At 43.9% G+C, this 20,695-nt stretch overlaps 1 protein-coding gene across 1 annotated transcript; it reads left to right on the top strand.

The window, feature by feature from the left end:
• The first annotated feature begins 398 nt into the window (after positions 1 to 398).
• Positions 399 to 20,470, top strand: mmp2 (matrix metallopeptidase 2). The gene is made up of 13 exons (XM_079736806.1): positions 399 to 775; positions 922 to 1,148; positions 2,132 to 2,280; positions 3,266 to 3,394; positions 3,821 to 3,994; positions 4,413 to 4,586; positions 5,395 to 5,568; positions 6,023 to 6,178; positions 6,677 to 6,806; positions 16,630 to 16,766; positions 17,785 to 17,944; positions 18,591 to 18,700; positions 19,331 to 20,470. The coding sequence occupies exons 1-13, from the start codon at positions 626 to 628 to the stop codon at positions 19,432 to 19,434; spliced, it is 1,974 nt and encodes a 657-aa protein (XP_079592932.1). The 5' UTR covers positions 399 to 625; the 3' UTR covers positions 19,435 to 20,470.
• Positions 20,471 to 20,695: the final 225 nt, after the last annotated feature.

Genomic DNA, 20,695 nt, shown 5'->3' with positions numbered 1-20,695 from the left:
GTGTTTTTGATAACATTGAGATATGCCCTTTTTGCAGATGACAGGTCCCCGGCACACGTTATCAGGAACTTGTGGTGGGTGCTAAAGCAGTTGACGATGTAGGCTAAACTTGTCATGTAATGCTTCAACTTAATCATTCAACTACAGCAGGAATGAGACATCAATGTCTGTAATCTTTCAGCGTAATACGCCAGCAATGTCTTCTGCGTGAATCGTAAACCCGTTGTATTTGTGCAGCCAAAATGGGCTATGCTTCAATAAATCCTAATAGCAAACCAACGTTCTTGTGCCTCGGGGCATCTGCACCGCTTGAGTGAAGCTAATGTTTGCATCGTGATGCTTGACCTAAAAACGGGGCGGAGGGGAAGACCTGCCACAACACACTGACGTCTGGGCTGCATGACTCCTACTCCCCGACCTGAAGTCTGCGCAGGATCCCGATTGCGAAATACTCCGAGGAAAGTGCATGTGCAAGCAGAACTAGAAAAGTGCATGGATCTGAGGTGAAGGATGTCCCGATAGACTGGAAGAAAAATATATCTACACAAGGAGCCGGAGGCAGGAACCTCAGTGCGCGTCGTTATTTAGTTTGTTTATCTACAGAAGTTCTCCTTAGTCTGCAGACATGGGTATCCCGTCGATATTTAGTAGGCCTACGCACTTAGTGTTATTGTTGCAATGCATTGCCCTTTACAACGTGTATGCTGCCCCGTCGCCCATTATCAGGTTTCCAGGAGACGACAGCACCCCCGTAACAGACAAAGAAGTTGCTCTGGTAAGTAGGCCTAATACATTTTTAATATATTGAATACTTTGAAGCGACGCGTGCACAACATAATGCTAAAGAGTTGCACTTGGTGGGGATTTCCATTTTGTTTTGTTTTTTGAGCAAAGAAATATATTTTTACATCTTTTCTCCAGAAATACTTGAACAAGTTTTACGGATGCCCTCAAGACAGATGCAACCTGATGGTGCTGAAAGACACTCTGAAGGAGATGCAGAAGTTCTTCAAACTGCCCGAAACAGGAGAGATCGACTCCAACACGGTGGAGATCATGAAGAAGCCCCGCTGCGGTGTTCCAGATGTTGCCAATTATAACTTCTTCCACAGGAAGCCCCAGTGGCAGAAGAACGCCATCACGTACAGGTCAGCACTTTACTCATACTTTTCACACAATCCTGGGAAAGGATTCGTTTATATGCTTGAGTTCAGAGCAGGATTTTATTCAAACAATTATTTTTAACTTGAAGATTTCGCATGTAATCGCTGATGAGGGGAGATTAATGGTGTTGACCATTTAATGCCATATTCGTTTTCCAATATATACCTTTTTTTTAACCTAACTTTTATATTTTCTTCTATCTATAACTTCTAATGTTATTGTAGTTGACTCGTTCTGCATAACAAACTCCTCCCACTTTCCCAAAGTCTTCCCAGCCTGCTGCTTGCCGCAACATCTCCTCCTCTTGCTTTCTAAAGCCATTGCATCGCGGTTCTTACTTACACAAGGGTGCGGTGCGAGGTGTGTTTTGGCCGCGCTTCTGTGATTCTAGAACGATAACGACTCAGGAATTCAGGGAGTATGTTCAGGAATGTACAGAGCAGACAGGCGTACTAAAGGGTCTGCTGGCTGACCGCGGCTTCAACAGGCTGCTCTCCCCCGCGTCTGAAAGCCTGTTATTAGACCTTGCTGGCTGGGTCTGTCTGCATAAACACATGACCAGAGACTTATTAATGTCTGGGTTTGTTTAGTGTTCTTCATGACACGATCCCATAGACAGACCTCCTGTAAAACATCTAAAATCTTCTTAAACATGTATTTAAATGCATAAGGTTTGCAACTGCATCAGATATATATATAAAGAACATGCATAGATGACTTCATGAAGTCCCTCTTTTTAGAATTTTATTAGAAGGAAACATTTCTAGACTTTGAGACTATAACAGTTGATTTACAAGCTATGATCAAAATATTTGAGTATTTAATATGTTATTATTCGATCACGTTTTGCACTAAACCAACCTTATGGTTCTGTAATGAATCTGCTAAAGTCTGTTTCCTCTGGAGACGGTGCATGTCAGACTGTGAGGTTAAGCCCTTCACCAGATCTTTCTTCCTGCTCCCTCAGGATCCTAGGCCACAGCCCCGACCTGGACGAGGAGACCATCAACGACGCCTTCTACAGGGCCTTCAAGGTGTGGAGCGACGTGACCCCGCTGACCTTCACACGCCTCATGGACGGAGAGGCAGACATCATGATCAACTTCGGCCGCAACGGTACGCGCTGCCTGCTGCTCTGTGGAGCTGAGGCTCATTCGTAACACACACACTGCACATTAGCTAACGAGTCTTATAGTCCAGTAGGGTTTTATCTGGGATCCAACAGGAGATATCTCAGAGCCTGGGTCGGATCCCAAAATAATGGGTCTGAACCCAAAATAACCCAATAAATACACGAGTGTATTTATTGAATAAGGGTATTTCTATAGTAGCTAGTCTACTGGCAGAGTTTTTTTTTTGGCAATTGCGTGTTTATTTGCCGCCAGCAACATGATGAAAGTTGAAGAGAAAGAAAGTGAAATGTCCAGATTTCAGCTGGTCTGCCTTCAGAACTTCAGATATTAAACCAATGTCTGATTTGAGAGACTAAGCTTCGCAGTTTCCAACAGTAAGACTATAACTGGCTGAATATAATCCAATATAAATAAACAAACTATGCCTCAACCGTTTTGGCACATCAATTAGCCTGTAGCCTTTATTGACCATGCATAAACATAGTTGTTGAAATTAAAGATGGTTGTTATTATAGGTATGGTGATGGGATTTCTTAAGACCTCATATCCTCAAACTCCAGGGCCATGTGGTCATCGATGTTGATCTAAGGGCAGGCGGTTTTTAGAAGATCATCCCCTATGTCTTGATAATTTCTTGCTGTACTATAATTGAAAACAGCGCATTCTAGACTTACTTCAATGAGGTAACTGAAAAAAAGTTAGATGACCTAGATGACTATGCATATGCAGGTATGCATAGTAACATGCTGTTTCGGTATTTGGTGTCTTCCTGCATTACATCTGTAGAGCCCTGTAGTGCCCCATTCAAACTAAAGCAAGCAAACTACAAAGTGAAAGTCCTAGCAATAACATGCAAACAAACTGTAAACATATGTGTGTTGGTTGCAACCATTGTCCTTATAGTAAGCTTTGCACTGTATGCTTATTTTGTGAATCTGCAACGTTTTTCCTGACTTTGTGGCGAGTAGAGCACGGAGACGGCTATCCCTTCGACGGTAAAGACGGCCTCCTAGCTCACGCCTTCGCCCCAGGGCCAGGGATCGGCGGGGACTCCCACTTTGATGATGACGAGCAATGGACCCTAGGGGATGGCCAAGGTACTGCCTGAATGAGTGTTGTTTGCTGTTGTTTGAATGAGTGTTCTTGTGATCTTACTATTTGTGGTTCAAACCACACCCCTCTGAAGAAACTGACGCCGTACTGACCTGAAGTTCCACACCTCCCTACCATGACCTGAGGTTCCACTCCTCCATACAACCACCTCATGTTCCACCCCTCCCTACCCCGACCTGACGTTCAACCCCTCCCTATCCCGACCTGACGTTCAACCCCTCCCTACCCCGCCCTGACGTTCCACCCCTCCCTACCCCGACCTGAGGTTCCACCCCTCCCTACCCCGACCTGAGGTTCCACCCCGACCTGAGGTTCCACCCCTCTCTACCACGACCTGGTGCTCCAACCCTTCCTACCAAGATGTTGCAACTCCATTCCCGTTGTGCTGAGTAATTCTGATTTCCTGGCAGTGGTGAAGGTCAAGTTCGGCAACGCAGACGGGGAGTTCTGCAAGTTTCCGTTCCTGTTCGAGGGTAAAGAGTACAACTCCTGCACGCCACAGGGCCGGGACGATGGCTTCCTGTGGTGCTCCACCACCTACGACTTCGGCAACGACGCCAAATATGGCTTCTGTCCCCATGAACGTGAGTTCCGGACATTTTGTCCTGTTCCTTTTGGAAAGAACCAGCGAGTTTGGCGCATGTATCACTTGTTGTTTATTGTTGACCATGAATAGTATAACAACTGTTCTGGGGGATACTAACCTGGGGGATATTAATTATTTTCATGAAGCCAAGCCACAATTTATAACCCCATAATTGGGGAGCTATCCTGACTTATTGGATGGTGAAGCAATTAAAGTTGGAGACATGAGGCTTCACTGTACTCCGGCAGGAACAATGTTTTTGTTTTAATTAGAATACTTGGCATGTAAACAGTATAACCGATGCAAGTTAACCCTAGAAGAAATACATTATAACTTCAGAGAAAGAAAGTATGTATATATGAAGAATACCATGCCCTCCTCCGAGACCCAGCAGCCTTCTGGACTTGTTCCTGCAGTGCTGTTCACCCTGGGGGGCAATGCCGACGGCGCACCCTGCAAGTTCCCCTTCACGTTCCAGGGGACCGTTTATAACGGCTGCACCACCGAGGGCCGCGACGATGGCTACCGCTGGTGTGGAACCACGGAGGACTACGACCGCGACACCAAGTACGGGTTCTGCCCAGAGACCGGTGAGTGCTAGATCCACCATGATGTACACATGTTACTGAAGTGTACTGTATAGGATGTCACCCTACCCTTTGCTTGTCCTCATCTTACTGTTCCCTAATAGGAAACATTTAAAACGTGAAAACATTTCTGCGTCTGTCTACATTGTTGGTCAAGAAGTGTGTTTGAATGTTAACTTGTATTTTTCATCATCGTCTCTGGAAGAATCCACAGATGTGTCACAGTTCTGGTTTCATATTCACTTGTGGTCTACTGCAATGGAAGGACTTTAAATTTTTTCCATCTGGTCTGCTGCATTTGCTGTGGAGTATAATATTCTGAGGTAGAGAGGTAGATACAAGGAGAGCTAGGAGAAAATAAGTAATTCCATTATGGCTCTCATGTTTCTCAGCTTGTAGTTCAACTGCAATGCAAAACGCTTGATAATGCTGGGAAAGCGACCACAAAGACTGACCAAACCAACCAAGATACAAGACAAACTATTTGTTTTGGGTACCACACAATAAACAAGCAAAGATGGAGAAAGATGGAGACTTTCACAAAGACGTCTGACCAGTGCTGCCAGATTTCACTGAGCACCAATAATCAGATCACTGAACCCGCCCAATCGTAAAATTAAGTACCCCCATTTCTCGTGTCTGTCAGTGTGGCGCATCTATGTAGCATATTTTATTTTTAAGTCTCAAGGTTGGCAAGTAGGCTACAGTAATATTTTAGAATAATAACAAACCCACACACACCCACACAGGACTGAATCACTGAACAACCCCTATCAGGTGGCATTGACGCGATCTACCCTCTGTGTTTCAGCCATGTCAACGGTCGGGGGGAACTCTGAGGGGAGTCCGTGCGTGTTCCCCTTCACCTTCCTGGGGGACACCTACGATGCCTGCACCGCCGCCGGCCGCAGTGACGGCAAGATGTGGTGCGCCTCCACCAAGAGCTACGACGACGACCGCAAGTGGGGCTTCTGTCCCGACCAAGGTGGGGGGAGGCGGGCGTGTCGAAACAAAGATGGAGGATTAGCGATGCGTCGCTGGGTTACGGTCGAAGCTACAATGAGTAGAGCAACAGTGGACTGATTAAAATCACAGCAGTCAGACGTGCACTTCTGCTTCTGCTCAAACATTTTGGATAATTCAACTTACCATACGTGTGAAGATGGTGGACTCTATCCACCATTAAGAGCACTTATAGCTGTGATCAAAGAAAACACTGAGAATGTTGCTGCATGTGGAAACTCAGAGGCCAGACAGTTAATGCACATTGAGTTAATATATTTATTTCAATCAGCAGCAGCACTTTTATGCAATACGCATGTTATTTTAAATCTTCACACTATTTGGGAATATCGACGGAAATATGACCTTTACGTCATATTGCGATTCCAGAAAGGATTTGTTTTGCATTCTAACTTGTGACTCCTCCCCTCTCCCAGGCTACAGTCTGTTCCTGGTGGCGGCTCATGAGTTTGGTCACGCCCTGGGCTTGGAGCACTCCCAGGACCCCGGGGCGCTGATGGCCCCCGTCTACACCTACACCAAGGACTTCAAACTGCCCAACGACGACGTCAAAGGCATCCAGGACCTCTACGGTAAGAAAGCCTTCAAGCAGCTCGGACTGAGAGGAACTTCATCTGTTTGAGTACGTCTCTGTTGACAGCAGAAGAGATAAGGAACACTTGCATAGATTGTTATATTGATTTATATTTAGTCTTGTATGTTTTAATATGTATATCAAGCAATAGTGCAACCGTTTTCACCGAAACGCTCATTTGAGGAGTCAAAGTGGACAATGGTTTAAGTGCTTTACTTTTTTATTACTTTTGGAAATGTTTTTAATTACTTTTGTCGTCAAGGTTCACCTTCTCTTGAAACCCGACCTAAGTCACAGCCTAGTCAGGAATGCAGCCTTTTAGACCAGGCTGCAACTAAACTGTTGTATGGAAGGTATACCCGTTCTAATCCGCCTGCATTTGAGTACAGGTTGGTAGACAACAGGCCCTTGAGTGCCTTGCGGCTAAGTGCTTGCGTGGCGGTGACCTCTCCGCGTCTTGTGCTATACATCAGCAGCGTATCTCTCCCCACCCCAGGAATCAGGGCAGGGGGCCAGCCCCTGCCCCCCACCAAGGGTCCCGTGACCCCGATGGACATCTGCTCTGAGCCTGTGGTGTTCGACGCCGTGGCCCAGATCAAAGGAGAGACCTTCTTCTTCAAGGAAAGGTGAGGCAGCCCGACAGGTCTGGACGTTCAACATGCATCTGAACAGAAGTTGTGCAGAATTCATGTCCAGATGGTATAAAAAGTCAGTAAACTGGGACTGAATCAATATTCAGTAGTCTCATAGTTTACTATTAAGTTTAATGAATTGAGTGATACTCTTCTCATGGCTTTTCATTTAACTGAAGTTACTGTAAGTTGTGGGTTTCATTTCCTTACCCATCAATAATAATTCCTCATGAGCAATTTACTGCGAACGAGAGCTTTAAAAGGGACATATTATACCACCAGGTGTGAGTGTGAGTGCCTTACAAGCCGTTTCGAAAATCACTAGGGGGCGTGTCCACCTAGAACTGTGCTGCATAGATGAGCAATGTTTACTTCAGTCCACTGGGTAGGCTGGTAGACTGATCTATCCAGCACAGATCTAGGTGGACACGCCCACTAGTGATGTCATATGGGGCAGATTTTTTGAAATGGCTTGTAAGGCTTATCACACTCACACCTCGTGGTATAATATTTCCCCTTTGAGATATGTGTACTTTCTGTCTGACAGTTTAATTATACTTCTATATCCTTCTAACTGAAAATCAAATGGGTGTACTTTATTTTCCTGGGACTTCGCATAGCGCTGACATGTGAATACATTCTCCTTTTCATCACATTGCAGCCTCTCACAGATCTCTCGATCTGTCATTATTATTCATAAAGGAGACATCCAAAATAAACAGGCGAGCACACTCCTTTCCCAAAAGAGTGAATGTATCCAGTTAGCTCCTGACGTTGCTCCCCAAAGAGTGTTTATGAGGACCTGAAGCCACCCACACAGCTTGAGCACAAATGCCCCTTAAAGATCGGATTGCCTCTCCCTGCCAAGGTTGCGCTCCAAGTGCCTGAGTTAAAGAGCTTTCCGCGGACATGGAACTGGATACGGATATTAAACCAGATTGGTATGTGTCTTAAAGTAAAGCTGAAGTATAAAGCTCTTAAAGGGGACATATTATACCACCAGGTGTGAGTGTGATTAGCCTTAGAAGCCGTTTCGAAAATCTGCCCCATATGACATCACTAGTGGACGTGTCCACCTAGGTCTGTGCTGGATAGATGAGCAACGTTTACTTCAGTCCATTTGGTAGGTTGGTAGGTTGGTAGACTGATCTATCCAGCATAAGACAAGATTTAATGTTATGAATCAGTACTTTAGTCTTTGCACGTCTGTGTTGTACTTCCATATTATAGTTTACTTGTGCTGACGGTGGTTGGGGGTGTGCTCTTTGAAGTAAAGATGGAAGGCAACGTGAGGGGTTGGAAGTTTCTCTGGCAGGGTAACGCATCAGTCCTGGGCCGTTTCTTGAACTTTCCCAGAATTAATGTTTCCTGAAGCAGATACCCCTACATCCGTTCATATTAAATACAGCCATGCAAGTTATACATATTTCAAAAACAGACAATGTCAAATATATCCGCACAAACTATTGATGCCTAAAGGGTGTCACAATATCCTAAAGATTAGAAAGCAGAAAGCTTAGTCCAATCTGCGTCAATCACGTTTAGTCCTGATACTGAGTCCTTTGAAACCATTTGAAAAGGGATTTTAAGACAGTAGCTTTCCATTAGTCAGAGTTGAGTAGAGGCCAAGTGCCACAACAAATACCTTTTCCAAATAGCTACAAGAAATCATACCAAGATACTGAAAATACCAATGAAGATTTAATCACATTTTGCTTAATTTAGAATATCACAAGAGTTCTAGCAAAAAGCCAACAGAGACCAACACAATTTGTATAAAAGTTCATTTGTGAATCAAGTGAGGTCAAATGTGTTAACATTTTACACTGATGAGCCTTAAACTGAAATGGAGACAGGGTGGAGTCCAAGGGACAAGTCTGTTTTAACGTTTAGCTAAAGCTCACAACATTGTCGTGACAATATTACGGATGGATTGTTGGTTTGTAGTTTGAATAGTTGCGCAGTCAGTTTTGATACACGGTTGAGGGACTTGCGTGCAGGTTTAAGGTTAGTTTTGGTTTAGGTATTAATATAGAGATGTTTGAGCAAAAGACACAGCATTGTTTAGATGGTTAAAGAGATGGTCAAGTATTTTTATGTTCTAGTAGGTCTAGTTTGAGATTATTATAGATGGTCACTTTTAGGCATTAGTTTAGAGATCGCCATATTTAGGCATTCGGTTGGAGATCTCTATATTTAGGCATTCGGTTGGAGATCTCCATATTTAGGCATTCAGTTAGAGATCACCACATTTAGGAATGAGTTTAGATCTGAAACACACAGAGTGTGTTTAAAATCAGCCGTGTCCCTTTAGTCCCTCCGTTCAAAGAAGGCTCCAAAATAGAGGTGTTGCAGTACAATAGCTTGGCTCAGACATGGTATACAGGAATAAAAGTAGGCAGATCCAGCGAGGTCACTGGTCCGGTAGACTGCAGTAGATCCACTTGTGCTCTGTGATGGATTGATACTAAAGATGAGGTCAGTTTCACTGGTAAATATTTGTTTTAGAAGACATTTTTATAACCAGGTAGACCTGGGGGGTGTTCCCAGCAAAGACCATCGGAGAAGTTTGTTGCTCAGAAGAGATGATGTAACTGCGGTTTAATACATTTAGCCTACCTTCAAGCACATATTTAATCACAGCCCTCATCTGCACCAGGGCCACTTGTCTGCGGCTCCTCCATCTCTACCTAAAGAAAAACATTTGAGCCGCAGGTCACAGAAGAATAAATTAAGTCCATTAAAAAAAAACATGGGCTGCAACCATACATGTGTACGATGGGGGGAAAGAACATCAGCTGTAGAATAAGTGACATAATCAAATTAATGCAAGGTCTAAAGAACCTTTATCTAGCAAGTATGGTTGCAGCATAACCTAACCTGGTGGAGTAAATGAAAGTCAGGACCAATAAAGATATGTTAAATTCACCATCTTTCTGGGGTCACAGCATGGAGGTTCTGATTCGCTGAACTGGCTAGGCCTTAAGTTGGGTCCATCCACAGGTCCTGTATGCGGCCCTGGGGTTTAAAGAACATCATTTGGTCATTTACTGAAGACTTTCATCCAAAGAAACAAGGTGATTCATAGATTTCTTCATGCTGTAGGTACAGCCTTGGAAGCTTGCTCAGTAATGAGCTATGACTTTGGAAATCAAACACTGCACCTTCTAGCTGGTTGGGTTACTGTTAGCCACTACAATGTTTTTACATTACAGCGACAACATAGATTATGCAGAACTCCTACCTTTTCTAGTTAAGGGAAGGGACCTGAACCTCTCCTGAAGGAGGACGCCGTCGTCACGAAGCCAGTCAGCGTCAGGACCCCCAGCGGAGCTTCTGAGAGTTAACACATTTTCTCTATACATCGTAAGGTGGTCGTGGGATATGTAAATACTCTAATTTTAACCAACAGCTCACTTTGATTTATCGAACAATTTATAATTGCATTCATAACGCCATTACTGTAATTTATCCTAGTGAAGGAAAACACTTGCTAAGTATACCACAACACAAACTTGTTTAGCAATATTTCTTTAAAGGTCCCATGGCATGCTACTTTATGGGTGCTTTAATAAAGATATTAGTGGACCCCTAACACAGTATTTGAAGACGTTCCCGGAATTCAGCCGTGGTGCAGAATTACAGCCACTACAAGCCAGTCACACATTGAGCTTTCCCCAAACGCACCGTTTCGGTGTCTGTAGTTTTGATGCAAATGAGGAGGAGAGAGGCGGGTCAAGGAGGAGGGTGGGGGTGTGGCCCTGAGCAGCTTGCGGCCACGGTACTATGCGTTCTGTTTACAGTGGATGTATCACAATGGCGAGGCGCACACAGCCTTTGGCCGTGTTCTATAAATATTCTAGAACACTCCAGGTGCTCCGGCTCGTGTCCTGAAGCTCTATATTTATATAGCTCTATAGCTCTAATATCATATTATACATTAGGGGTGTAACGATACACGTATTTGTACCGAACCATCACGGTACGAAATTCTGGAGACACCTCGAGCATTCGCAGTTCTCCGTTCGGGATGTCGGATACGCAATGCAATTCGCCGCCCGATCGATCTTATATGTTGACTACAAAACATGTAAGTAGTGTTGTAAATATATTTCCAAAGCTTTTCAAATCTTATTTGATGTTTTATTGGTCCTTAATGTGCAAAGTAAACAATGTACAGAGTAAATAAGGTGCAAAGTCAAACCGGAGAAGTGATTCCGGAAATGATTTTGTTGAGGACCAATCACAGCCCTTGCCATCTCCGTTGCGTCCACGGATAGTTAAAAAATATTGCATGTGCAGGTAAGCTACGGAGAGGGTCTCTGGCAGGCTCTCCGGCTACAGAGAGGGCTCTCCGTGTCTACATACAGCACTTCATCATGCACACGCATTTGAAAAGGCACCATCCAGGTGGTACTATCACCGTTGCTGTGAAAAAAAAACGAGCTGTGAAAACCCAGCTCACAACACTATTTCAACAACCCCTGTCTGGGAATTCAGAACGGGCAAATTCCATAACCAAGTCTATTGGCGTTTTCATTGCTGCTGATCTACTGCCATTCTCCGTTGTTGACAAACTAAATTTCCCCTTAACTGTGAACCGTACCGTCCTGTACCGTACCGTGACTTCAAAACCGAGGTACGTACCGAACCGTGACTATTGTGTACCGTTACACCCCTATTATACATAGATATCTATATCATATAATAAATATTATCACGGCCGAAAGCTTTGTGCACCTCTAGACGATATTATGAACCTCAAATGACTGTGTCTGGTTCTCCGATGTCTCTGGTTCTTCCACGTCCACATCAATCTGAAGTAGACTGAACCACGACATAGAGGAGAAAGGGATTGCTGCCCGCGATTGTTGACCATAGTTGTCTCCCGCCGGAGCCTCGCTGCCGAGGGACCACCGCCTCGGCATTGCCATTGACTCATTGGCGGGCCAAATTCTCTTGGCTGGCAAGGCAGAGAATGGGGGGGGCATCGCCCGTTATGACGACATACAGGGAAAATTCCAAAACGGCAAGTCTGAGCTTTGTTTTGTCAAAGGCGGAACAGAATGCCTAGTGCTCGTTTTACACCCAACAACATTTCTACCTACTGGGGGATCATAGGTAGGAAACTCATATTAATGTTAGAAAACCTCAGAAAGTGATTTTCATGCCATGGGATCTTTAAGATGTGTACCCTTGAGGCTGATAGTGGCAAAGGCGAGCCAAGCAAAACCTAAGAGTAAAGCTCTTCAGTAACTTACCCTTCCCCATACGTCAGGACTTCTGCTTCTTCCACCGACCTTCCTGGATTTGAAAGATAGAATTTTGAGTTACAAACTGAATTTCACTCTAGACCTCAAACAACCCTGCTGGGACGTTGCCCTCACAGTTCAATGGAGCCCTTACCTCCGAGGTGCAGAACTTCAATGGAGTGGTCTTCTGGCAGGACCACCAGTTGATCCAGAGAATACTCTGGAATCACTGTTGAAACACTAGTTACAACAGACTGAAACCAGCAGGGTCCACGAGTCACATAAAAATAACTTTCATGCTAATAGTTACCATTTGGGGACATTTTGAAGTCTTCAGATAGCAGGGCTAGTCTGGGAAGTAGCTTCTCCAGGAAACTTGACACAACCCAAAGCAGTAAATTGTGAAAACATGTTTGGCCATCTTAAGTTTTAGGTTTTAGTTAAACTTTAATTAATTGGTAAACTACTTGCCTTTGTCGTCAATGCTTGTACAAATCTTCTAAAGGGTCTTCTATGATATTGGCAAATTATGACCAAAAGAATGGAAGAGTTTAATTTAAAAACAACCGCTGATTTTACAGTGAAGATTTTTTTTAGGGTTGCCAAACCTAGTTCTAAAAATAAAGCATGTACCAATATTAGACTACAAATGCAAAGTTCACATTACAAATACGTTCGATCAAACCATTTACCACACTGAATGAAAAGCTCTGATGTTGGGGTTCAACAACATTACCACAAACCAGTTGCATGTTTAGAGGATCCTGTCAGGGGCAATATTAAATACTGGTCACAATGAATCAGGCCACAATAAACAAACGTATTGAACATAGAAAAATGAAAGTAAATTAGAAATAAGTTGTGTGTGCATGGGTACAGCAGCAAGTACGACAGCTAATCCATGACAAAGTTTCTAAATTCAAGCATGCCAAAAATTCTACCAAGGTTCAAAGAAAGAGCCAACATGGAACAAAACCTTAAGCCGTCCAGTCAGTCCCCCTCATCAGTCTTCAGTCAGCGAAAGAAGTTTGGTGTTCAAGTTGAACAGATGCTGTTGAGGATGCTTTCGGTGACACTTGCGTAAGTTTGAAGATTCCCAAAAGAGACGTTTCGCCAACATCTTAAGAGTGTGCGGTCGAGAATGAGTGTCATCAGTTCTTCATGGTTTCATGTTGAAACCTTCAACTGTGCCAGAAGAGAGTATTGGCAAGATGACACTTGTGCTGCACTACCTTCCTTTGCAAACCAAACAAGTGAAAAAGCAGCACACCATCGATGGCAGTCACAATACCTTGTGATGCCATTTGTCTACTTAACAGATCTTTGAGTCAAAGCCATGGAAGAAAAAGCCTTGTGGGATTTTGAGAAACATACAATACATTTACCGGTGGTAGTTGATGCTTGACCCTGATGAAACCTGCAATATACATTTACCGGTAGTTGATGTTCGACCCTGATAGGTTTCAGACGCAGTTACCAGTCTTCACGTCATGGTCTGTTCGCCACACAACGTCGTTCCGTCACCAATTTTGCGATATTCTTTCGGCAGTTACACACACACACACACACACACACACACACACACACACACACACACACACACACACACACACACACACACACACACACACACACACACACACACACACACACACACACACACACACACACACACACACACACACACACACACACACACACACACACACACACACACACACAGAGGCCGGTCACAGGGTGTCAAGTCAGTCAGCTCGTAAACCCCAGTGAAGTCAAAACGGCATATGCAAACGCAACAGAAACGCATGCTACAATCAGCCAAGCCCGGTTACCGGCGGTAATAATAATAATAATAATAATAATAATAATAATGCTTTTTATTTATGGGCGCCTTTCTTGACACTCAAGGTCACCTTACAAAATCAACCATTCATAATAGCAAACAAAAAACAACAACAACAACATAATACAACAGTGTACAAGCGAAAAAACAGTGTGTTCATTCTAGTCCCAAGAATGCAACTGAGCTGGTGGGATGGAGGAAGAAGATCTGAGAGAACGGGTGGGTCTCTTGATATGGAGGAGCTCAGTAAGATACTGACAACGTATAGAAACTGTTTGGAGGAAGACCAGGGATACCAATGGAGTGTCGGTGTGCGAGGAGATGAGAGGAGTGCTGTGAATTTGTGCACAAATCCACAGCACTGCTAACCTGAAGCCAACAGCCCAAACATCTCCACTCCACTTCCACCAGCGCGTAAAGTAACCCAGATCAGTTACTCACTGTGGGGTTCCTGATCGAAGCTCCCCCGTTGGTGGCCACGTTGTCCGGATTGTTGACCAGAGGCGCACAAAAACACGCACACGCAACGGGTCCTGATCGAATTAGTACAGCAGCGGACAAAAAATAAATACGACACAAACTCGTTCAGTTACTCTCAATTTCCAAAGTCCAGACGCAAATCCAAACGCTTCTCCAGGCGCGGCTTTAGTGACGCTGGTGAACCAATTAAGAGATCGTGTTTTTTTAATATTATTTTTTTTATATATATATTTAAGAACGGATTTGTTCAGATGAATGCTTTTGATCAATGTCCCACCTTCCAAATATATGTTATCTACGGAAGGTGAAGGCAGAATGTATGATCAACGAACACATCTTTATTCGGGTTTCTCCTTTATGTGAGACTATCAAATGTATGGTTTTGCCTCAAATGAAGCCATAAGAAATCACATAAGAAAAAAAAATCTTTGTCTAGCTTAAAAAAATATATTTTCTTTATAAATAAGTATGATCGTATGGAATCTGGGATTTGGTGGGGGCGGGGAGTTTTCACCGATACACAGTCAATCCAGCTGATCACGCCATCACCGTTATCTTAACTTTTCAATAAGTTACATATTGGGCAGGCATATTGAATGACTTAGTAGTTACTGGTTTGTTATTACTCCAATCATCCCAGCGCACACTTGCGCCACTCCACCGTGGAATCGCACAGCGCGGCAATTACGACGCGCCAATTACGCGGAGGTGTAGCGCTCTCGCCCACAGAGCCCTCTTTATTTTTTATTAAACTTTTATTTATTCAGGGCTGGCCATTGAGAGCAGGCAGTCTTTTTCAATGACGCCCTAATTACAACATACATATAGGCCTAATCAATTACAAATATACAATATAAACAGTAGGTCAAACAACCAGAAAAACATTTCAATACATATAAATAATACAATGATAATAATTACGCACCTATTGTATGTTACGTCCTGGCCCTTGATGTACTCACTTATTGTGTGTTGTATGTCCTTGCATTATAAAATAGTACTTTGCATTGTGTAGCATCTTAGCCTAGCTATCTTTGTTGTGCATGGGGAATAGGTTAACCTAACAATTGTTAGTGCTTGGCACTTGTTTCTATGAACATCCTTACTTTACCAACAGCGATATATTGTTATACCTTGTTCTTCTGACAAATGTACTGATTTTAAGTTGCTTTGGATAAAAGTGTCTGCTTAATGCCCTAAATATAAATGTAAAATTACTGCGCCCTCCCTGGTTCAAAAATGATTGAATGGTCCCGCCTGGCTTATTCTGGGAAACACTGGCCTGTAGGCTAATCCATACAACACAACATTGGATATATAGAAACCTGCCTTTCTGCTAATTACTCCTCAGTTGAAAACGGTGCTTGTTCTGACTATCCGATCCCCGAATCCTGACTCAGAAGAATGGTGATTTCCGACACATCTAGACATGATAGGTACATTGAGTAACCCTCGGGGAACCAGCTGAGCTCAGCAAACAGAAAGACAGTGTTTATCGTCTGGAGGTTTCACCTTACACTTAACTAGTCTGCCTCAGAGCAAACCAATGTCCAACCCACCAATTAAATTAGAGCAACGTGGGTTTTCGATAATGTCATTAAAACAGCTATCGTCATTCTAAATTGCCTCCCTTTTTTTCACACAGTTTTCTAAACTGCGTGTAGCATCTCATAAAACTTTCTGAGGAAGACGTGCTAATGTGTTTTGTCTGCGAGATGGAGGGCCTAAATCTGTAGCCCTGTGTCTTTATGGCTCTGACACCGGTCACCAGGGCACTGGGAGTGTAGATGTCTGTTTAGTGTCCCCATCCACCCAGTATCTGTCGTAAGGATCCCTTTTCTCATGAAGAAGTTGCAGGTCAGGCAAACTGAATTTGGGGAGCTTTGTGTTGCACAGTTGTGTGTTTGGAAATCCGGGCAAGATGACTCTTGTTCCGTTGGCGTCAGCAACCCTAACCGTAACGAGAACCAGATGCTCATGAATCAGAGCATTGTGGCTGGCCTGTGCTACTCTCTCTCTCTCTCTCTCTCTCTCTCTCTCTCTCTCTCTCTCTCTCTCTCTCTTTATATCTAACTCTATACCTCATCCCCCACCTCTTGTCTAACTCTTTCATCCCCCATCTCTCTAGTTTAACTCAAACTCTCCCACTTTAACTCCCCCCTCCCACACTCACACCTACAGAGCTTGTGTAGCTCTCTGTTGTTCCCCCTCCTCTCATCTCTGTCCTCTCCCTCCCCCTCAGGTTCCTGTTCAGGTCGGTTAACTTCAGGAGCAAGCCAACAGGCCCAATGCTGGTGGCCAGCTACTGGTCCGACCTGCCAGGCAAGATCGACGCGGCCTACGAAAACCCTCTGGAGCAGAAGACTGTGTTCTTCGCAGGTATGGTGGACAGGCAGCAGCACGTGCAGGGATCCACCAGTTAAATTAAGATGATGTACATTTACATTTCGGGTATCTACAATCAACAATAAGTACATTTGTCAGAAGAAAGAAAAACAACCATATATCGTTGATACATATATATCTGTTGATACAGTAAGGATGTTCATCAAACCAAGTGCCAAGCACTAACAGGTTAACCCATTCCCTGTATAAAACAAAGATAGCTAGGATAAGATGATAAATGATGCTAAGAACTGTTTTTAAGTGCAAGGACGTACAACATACAATAAGTGAGTAGGAGGGGCGGGGTTAGTAGAGATGGATCCTCTGTGTCGGGGGAAGAGTCGTCTTTTATTGGAAAGCGCCTTGCCAGGGAGTGAGATTTAGTTTTTCTTGCACGCGCATCACTTTAGTTTTAGTGCCTTGACTGGCTATGGGGGAAACAGATGCAGTTCCATTGCAGTGAAGTCATGGAAGACAATTCTGCAGACTCACACCAATGGGAAGGGTCTTCCTGCAAAGGTTGATTTAGTTCATAGGAACGTTCCGCTGGAAAAATGTCTTTGTTTTGCCAGTGATAATTCAGATGTGGGGTTTAGTGTCGGTCATTGTCAGCATGACCGGGACCTTCATCTGTGGTTTATAATGCAATACATACTCTGGATTGTACACTCATAGCATCTTGATTCAGGAGTAACACAACTTATTGCCTGGCTCGCCCACGCAGGAAACAGACCGCTCCGTTCAGATATTCTGAGTTTCATCCCTAGTTTGTAATGTCACGTATTTGATTTTATTTAGTTTTCCCTCTCCAGCCGCCATCTTGTTACTCTTAGACAACATACTTCAATATTTGAATCATACTTTTATCTCTCAGCATGTGATCCAATATATAAAGCTTAAAAACAACTTTTTCATGAGGCCAAAAACATGACTGTGGATCTGTGCGTCTATGAGCTCACTGTGTCTGACGTTGTGCGTCTAACTGCCTGCCTGTGTCTGACCCTGTGTGTAGGAGACCAGATGTGGGTCTACCGGGCAGAGCAGCTGGAGAGCGGCTACCCCAAGAGTATCACCAGCCTGGACCTGCCCTCCGATGTGGCGCAGATCGACGCGGCCTTCAGCTTCAGGAAGAACCAGAAGACCTACCTGTTCAGCGGAGACAAGTTCTGGAGGTACCGTACCTTAGATGACATACATGCCGTTCAGGCCGCGACTGCGTTGGATAAGTTTGAGGAGCGTTTATACCCATATGTACGTGTGTGGTGGAAGTCCTTCAAACTGTATTAACAACACATCTCAGAATAGAAAGGGTTTGTTTTAAGAGAACGGTAAAAAAAGTAGAAGATTAAAGAAGTCTCTGTGCAGAGAGGCCACAAAACACGACAAGCATGCAAAGGTTGGAGCGCTGTAGTTGGAGCGCTGTAGTGAGCTCCGTACACTAGGAACACTTCAGTGTTAGAGCAGAGAAGGTCCTTGAGGGCCCAGCTGCAGATAGGGATGCCGCTGTTCCCCTGGCCATCCAGGAGAAAGCTTGTGGTATTGCTGCTTCTCGGTTCCCCTCAAGGGCGATAAGCGTGGGACAAACAGTGATATGGTTCCTATAGATAATAACTAAGGGGTCAAGGTATCTTAGTCTCTCGTGAACAACATGTCTTATGGAAACTTCCATTACACGTGCAACTCATGCAATGCACTGGAGTCGTTGTCTCTTAGCACAATACCAAATTGTAGAGCGATCGTAATAATACTGTGTGGTTCTGGTATGTAGAGGGGGGTGCCAGACCTACCCCATATCGTGTTATGTCTTTTTGTCTTCAGATATAACGAGGAGAAAAAGAAGATGGATGCCGGCTTCCCTAAACTCATCGCTGACGCGTGGAACGGCATCCCCGACGGAATGGACGCTGCCTTCAGTCTCAACAACATCGGTAAGTCACGGAAAACAGTGTGTAGGGGAGCATGAAAAGCTTTGTCTAGTGGCAAAGTGTGTGAGTGTATACACACGAAACGTACACACGTACATGGAAAACGCATAGCTGTCTCTAAACAGAGTACTTGTATGAATGTAGTGAAGACAATGTACATGTAAATACTAAAACTGTACTGTAGGAAGTTAACAAGGTCAAGAACGTTTCTGCATCTGACTAGCGTGTAGCACACCCTGCACTGGAGAAAATACCATTTTCAAAACATGGTGTCTGGAATGAACAGGGCCCTTACTTAGAACCAGAGCAAGGCTAGTGAGGGCTAGCTTCAATTAGCATATGTTGCCTCTGCCAGTTCAACAGAAACAAACAAGACATTCCTTGCAGTCAGAATCATCCCCCCCCCCCCTTCACCAGGCCTGGCGTCTTGCCACTAACAATAAAACTCTGCTGGAGCCCAGAGCCCTGCTAGCCTGGCTGATCCCATCTCCACAGAAACCATGTCTAAGGAAGTGTGTGCATAATCAGATGAGAAGGAATAACAGGAAAAGGGTGCGGCCGTCCAGGCTGATATTGCCATCGCACATAATTCACCAACAACAACCATTTGTTTTGTTTGTTTGTCTTCCCCAGATTACAGTTACTTCTTCAAGGGCGCCCACTACTTCAAGTTGGACGACAGCAGCCTGAAGATCGTGAAGCTGGGCGACATCCGGAAGGACTGGCTCGGCTGCTAAACACTTGCATTACGAACAACCGCCCCTTCCCGCCTTCTGGCCTGTGATGACCTTTGTTGTCAGGGTGACCCCGGAATGGCGCGACACACACACACACACATACACACACGCACAATGTCCCCGATTTGGCCTGGTAATTGCAAGGCCACATGAGAGACATGTTACCGTCCAGTCCATATAACCCTGCCCTTTAGCTTAGTAGAACAAAGCTCTCGCCTTCTCTCATTGGCTTTCCAGGCGACTGGATATGTTGTTTAACTGTGTGATGTCGGCTCCTTGTTTGTTATGCCGGTGCATTTTTAGCCCCTGTTTGTTGTTGGTTTGAATTTGTGAAATTTGTTTTAAAGAGGATAAGACATCAGGTATGTCTACGGTACATTGATGCTGGCAGTGACGTATTGTGTGTGATATTTCGCCGTTGTATTGCAAATTAGGTTTTTCTGAAGAATGTTCCAAACCATGTGTTTTTGTGGTCCTAAATCTTTTGATCTTGTATGAAGATTAATTGGTTTGTTTAGAACGTGTCAGTAAGTGTTTTTTTTGTTGTTTGTGTAATGCTTTTGAAAAAAGAAAGAATTTGCACAATGTGTTTTGACCGAGAATGGTGCTTTAGGAAAATCGCTTCTTACATAGTCCTGCATATAGTTTATACTCCAGACCATGTATCTTATAAAACTTACTTTTGTACTGAGAGCCAAAAAAGTTGCATTCATAATCAATATTTCGTTTGGTTAGCACTTTGTATAGGACTTTAAAGGAAATTGAAAAATGGAGACCAAATCATTAAAATGACGATATGATTTGGGTAGGCATAGAGATTCAAGAATACAAGGCACAGGTTGCTTTTACAAGACTGTGTAGGATATTACACATTTTTTGTTGCATAATGTCTTCAGAACGCAAGAACTTAAGGAGGAATCTTTATTCCATGCATTTCCTATCTAGGGAAAACACCTAACCAGTATACATTGTTGTGGTTCTGTTTTGCTTTTGCACTTTGTCGTCTATCATCATTAAAGATGAATGGTCAACATAGTTTACGTTGTAACGTCAAGATGTCCTTGTTGGCCAAAAGTACACCGATGTATGGAGTAGTTACTCTTGGGAATATGTAAAATGGAAAAGAAGTTTAGTCTGATACAAACATATGTCTGATGAAAGGGCGCCCTCTTCTGGACACTTTTCAGCACTGATTTGTAAATCCTTAATCAATAGCGTAGTGAGATGTCCTTGAAACAGATCACATTATCTTCATCATTAA

Source organism: Pollachius pollachius (genome assembly GCF_949987615.1).
Source record: "Pollachius pollachius genome assembly, chromosome: 5".
NCBI lineage: Eukaryota > Metazoa > Chordata > Actinopteri > Gadiformes > Gadidae > Pollachius > Pollachius pollachius.
The sequence above is the reverse complement of the archived record's forward strand: the minus strand, read 5'-3'. Positions and strand labels throughout refer to the sequence as shown.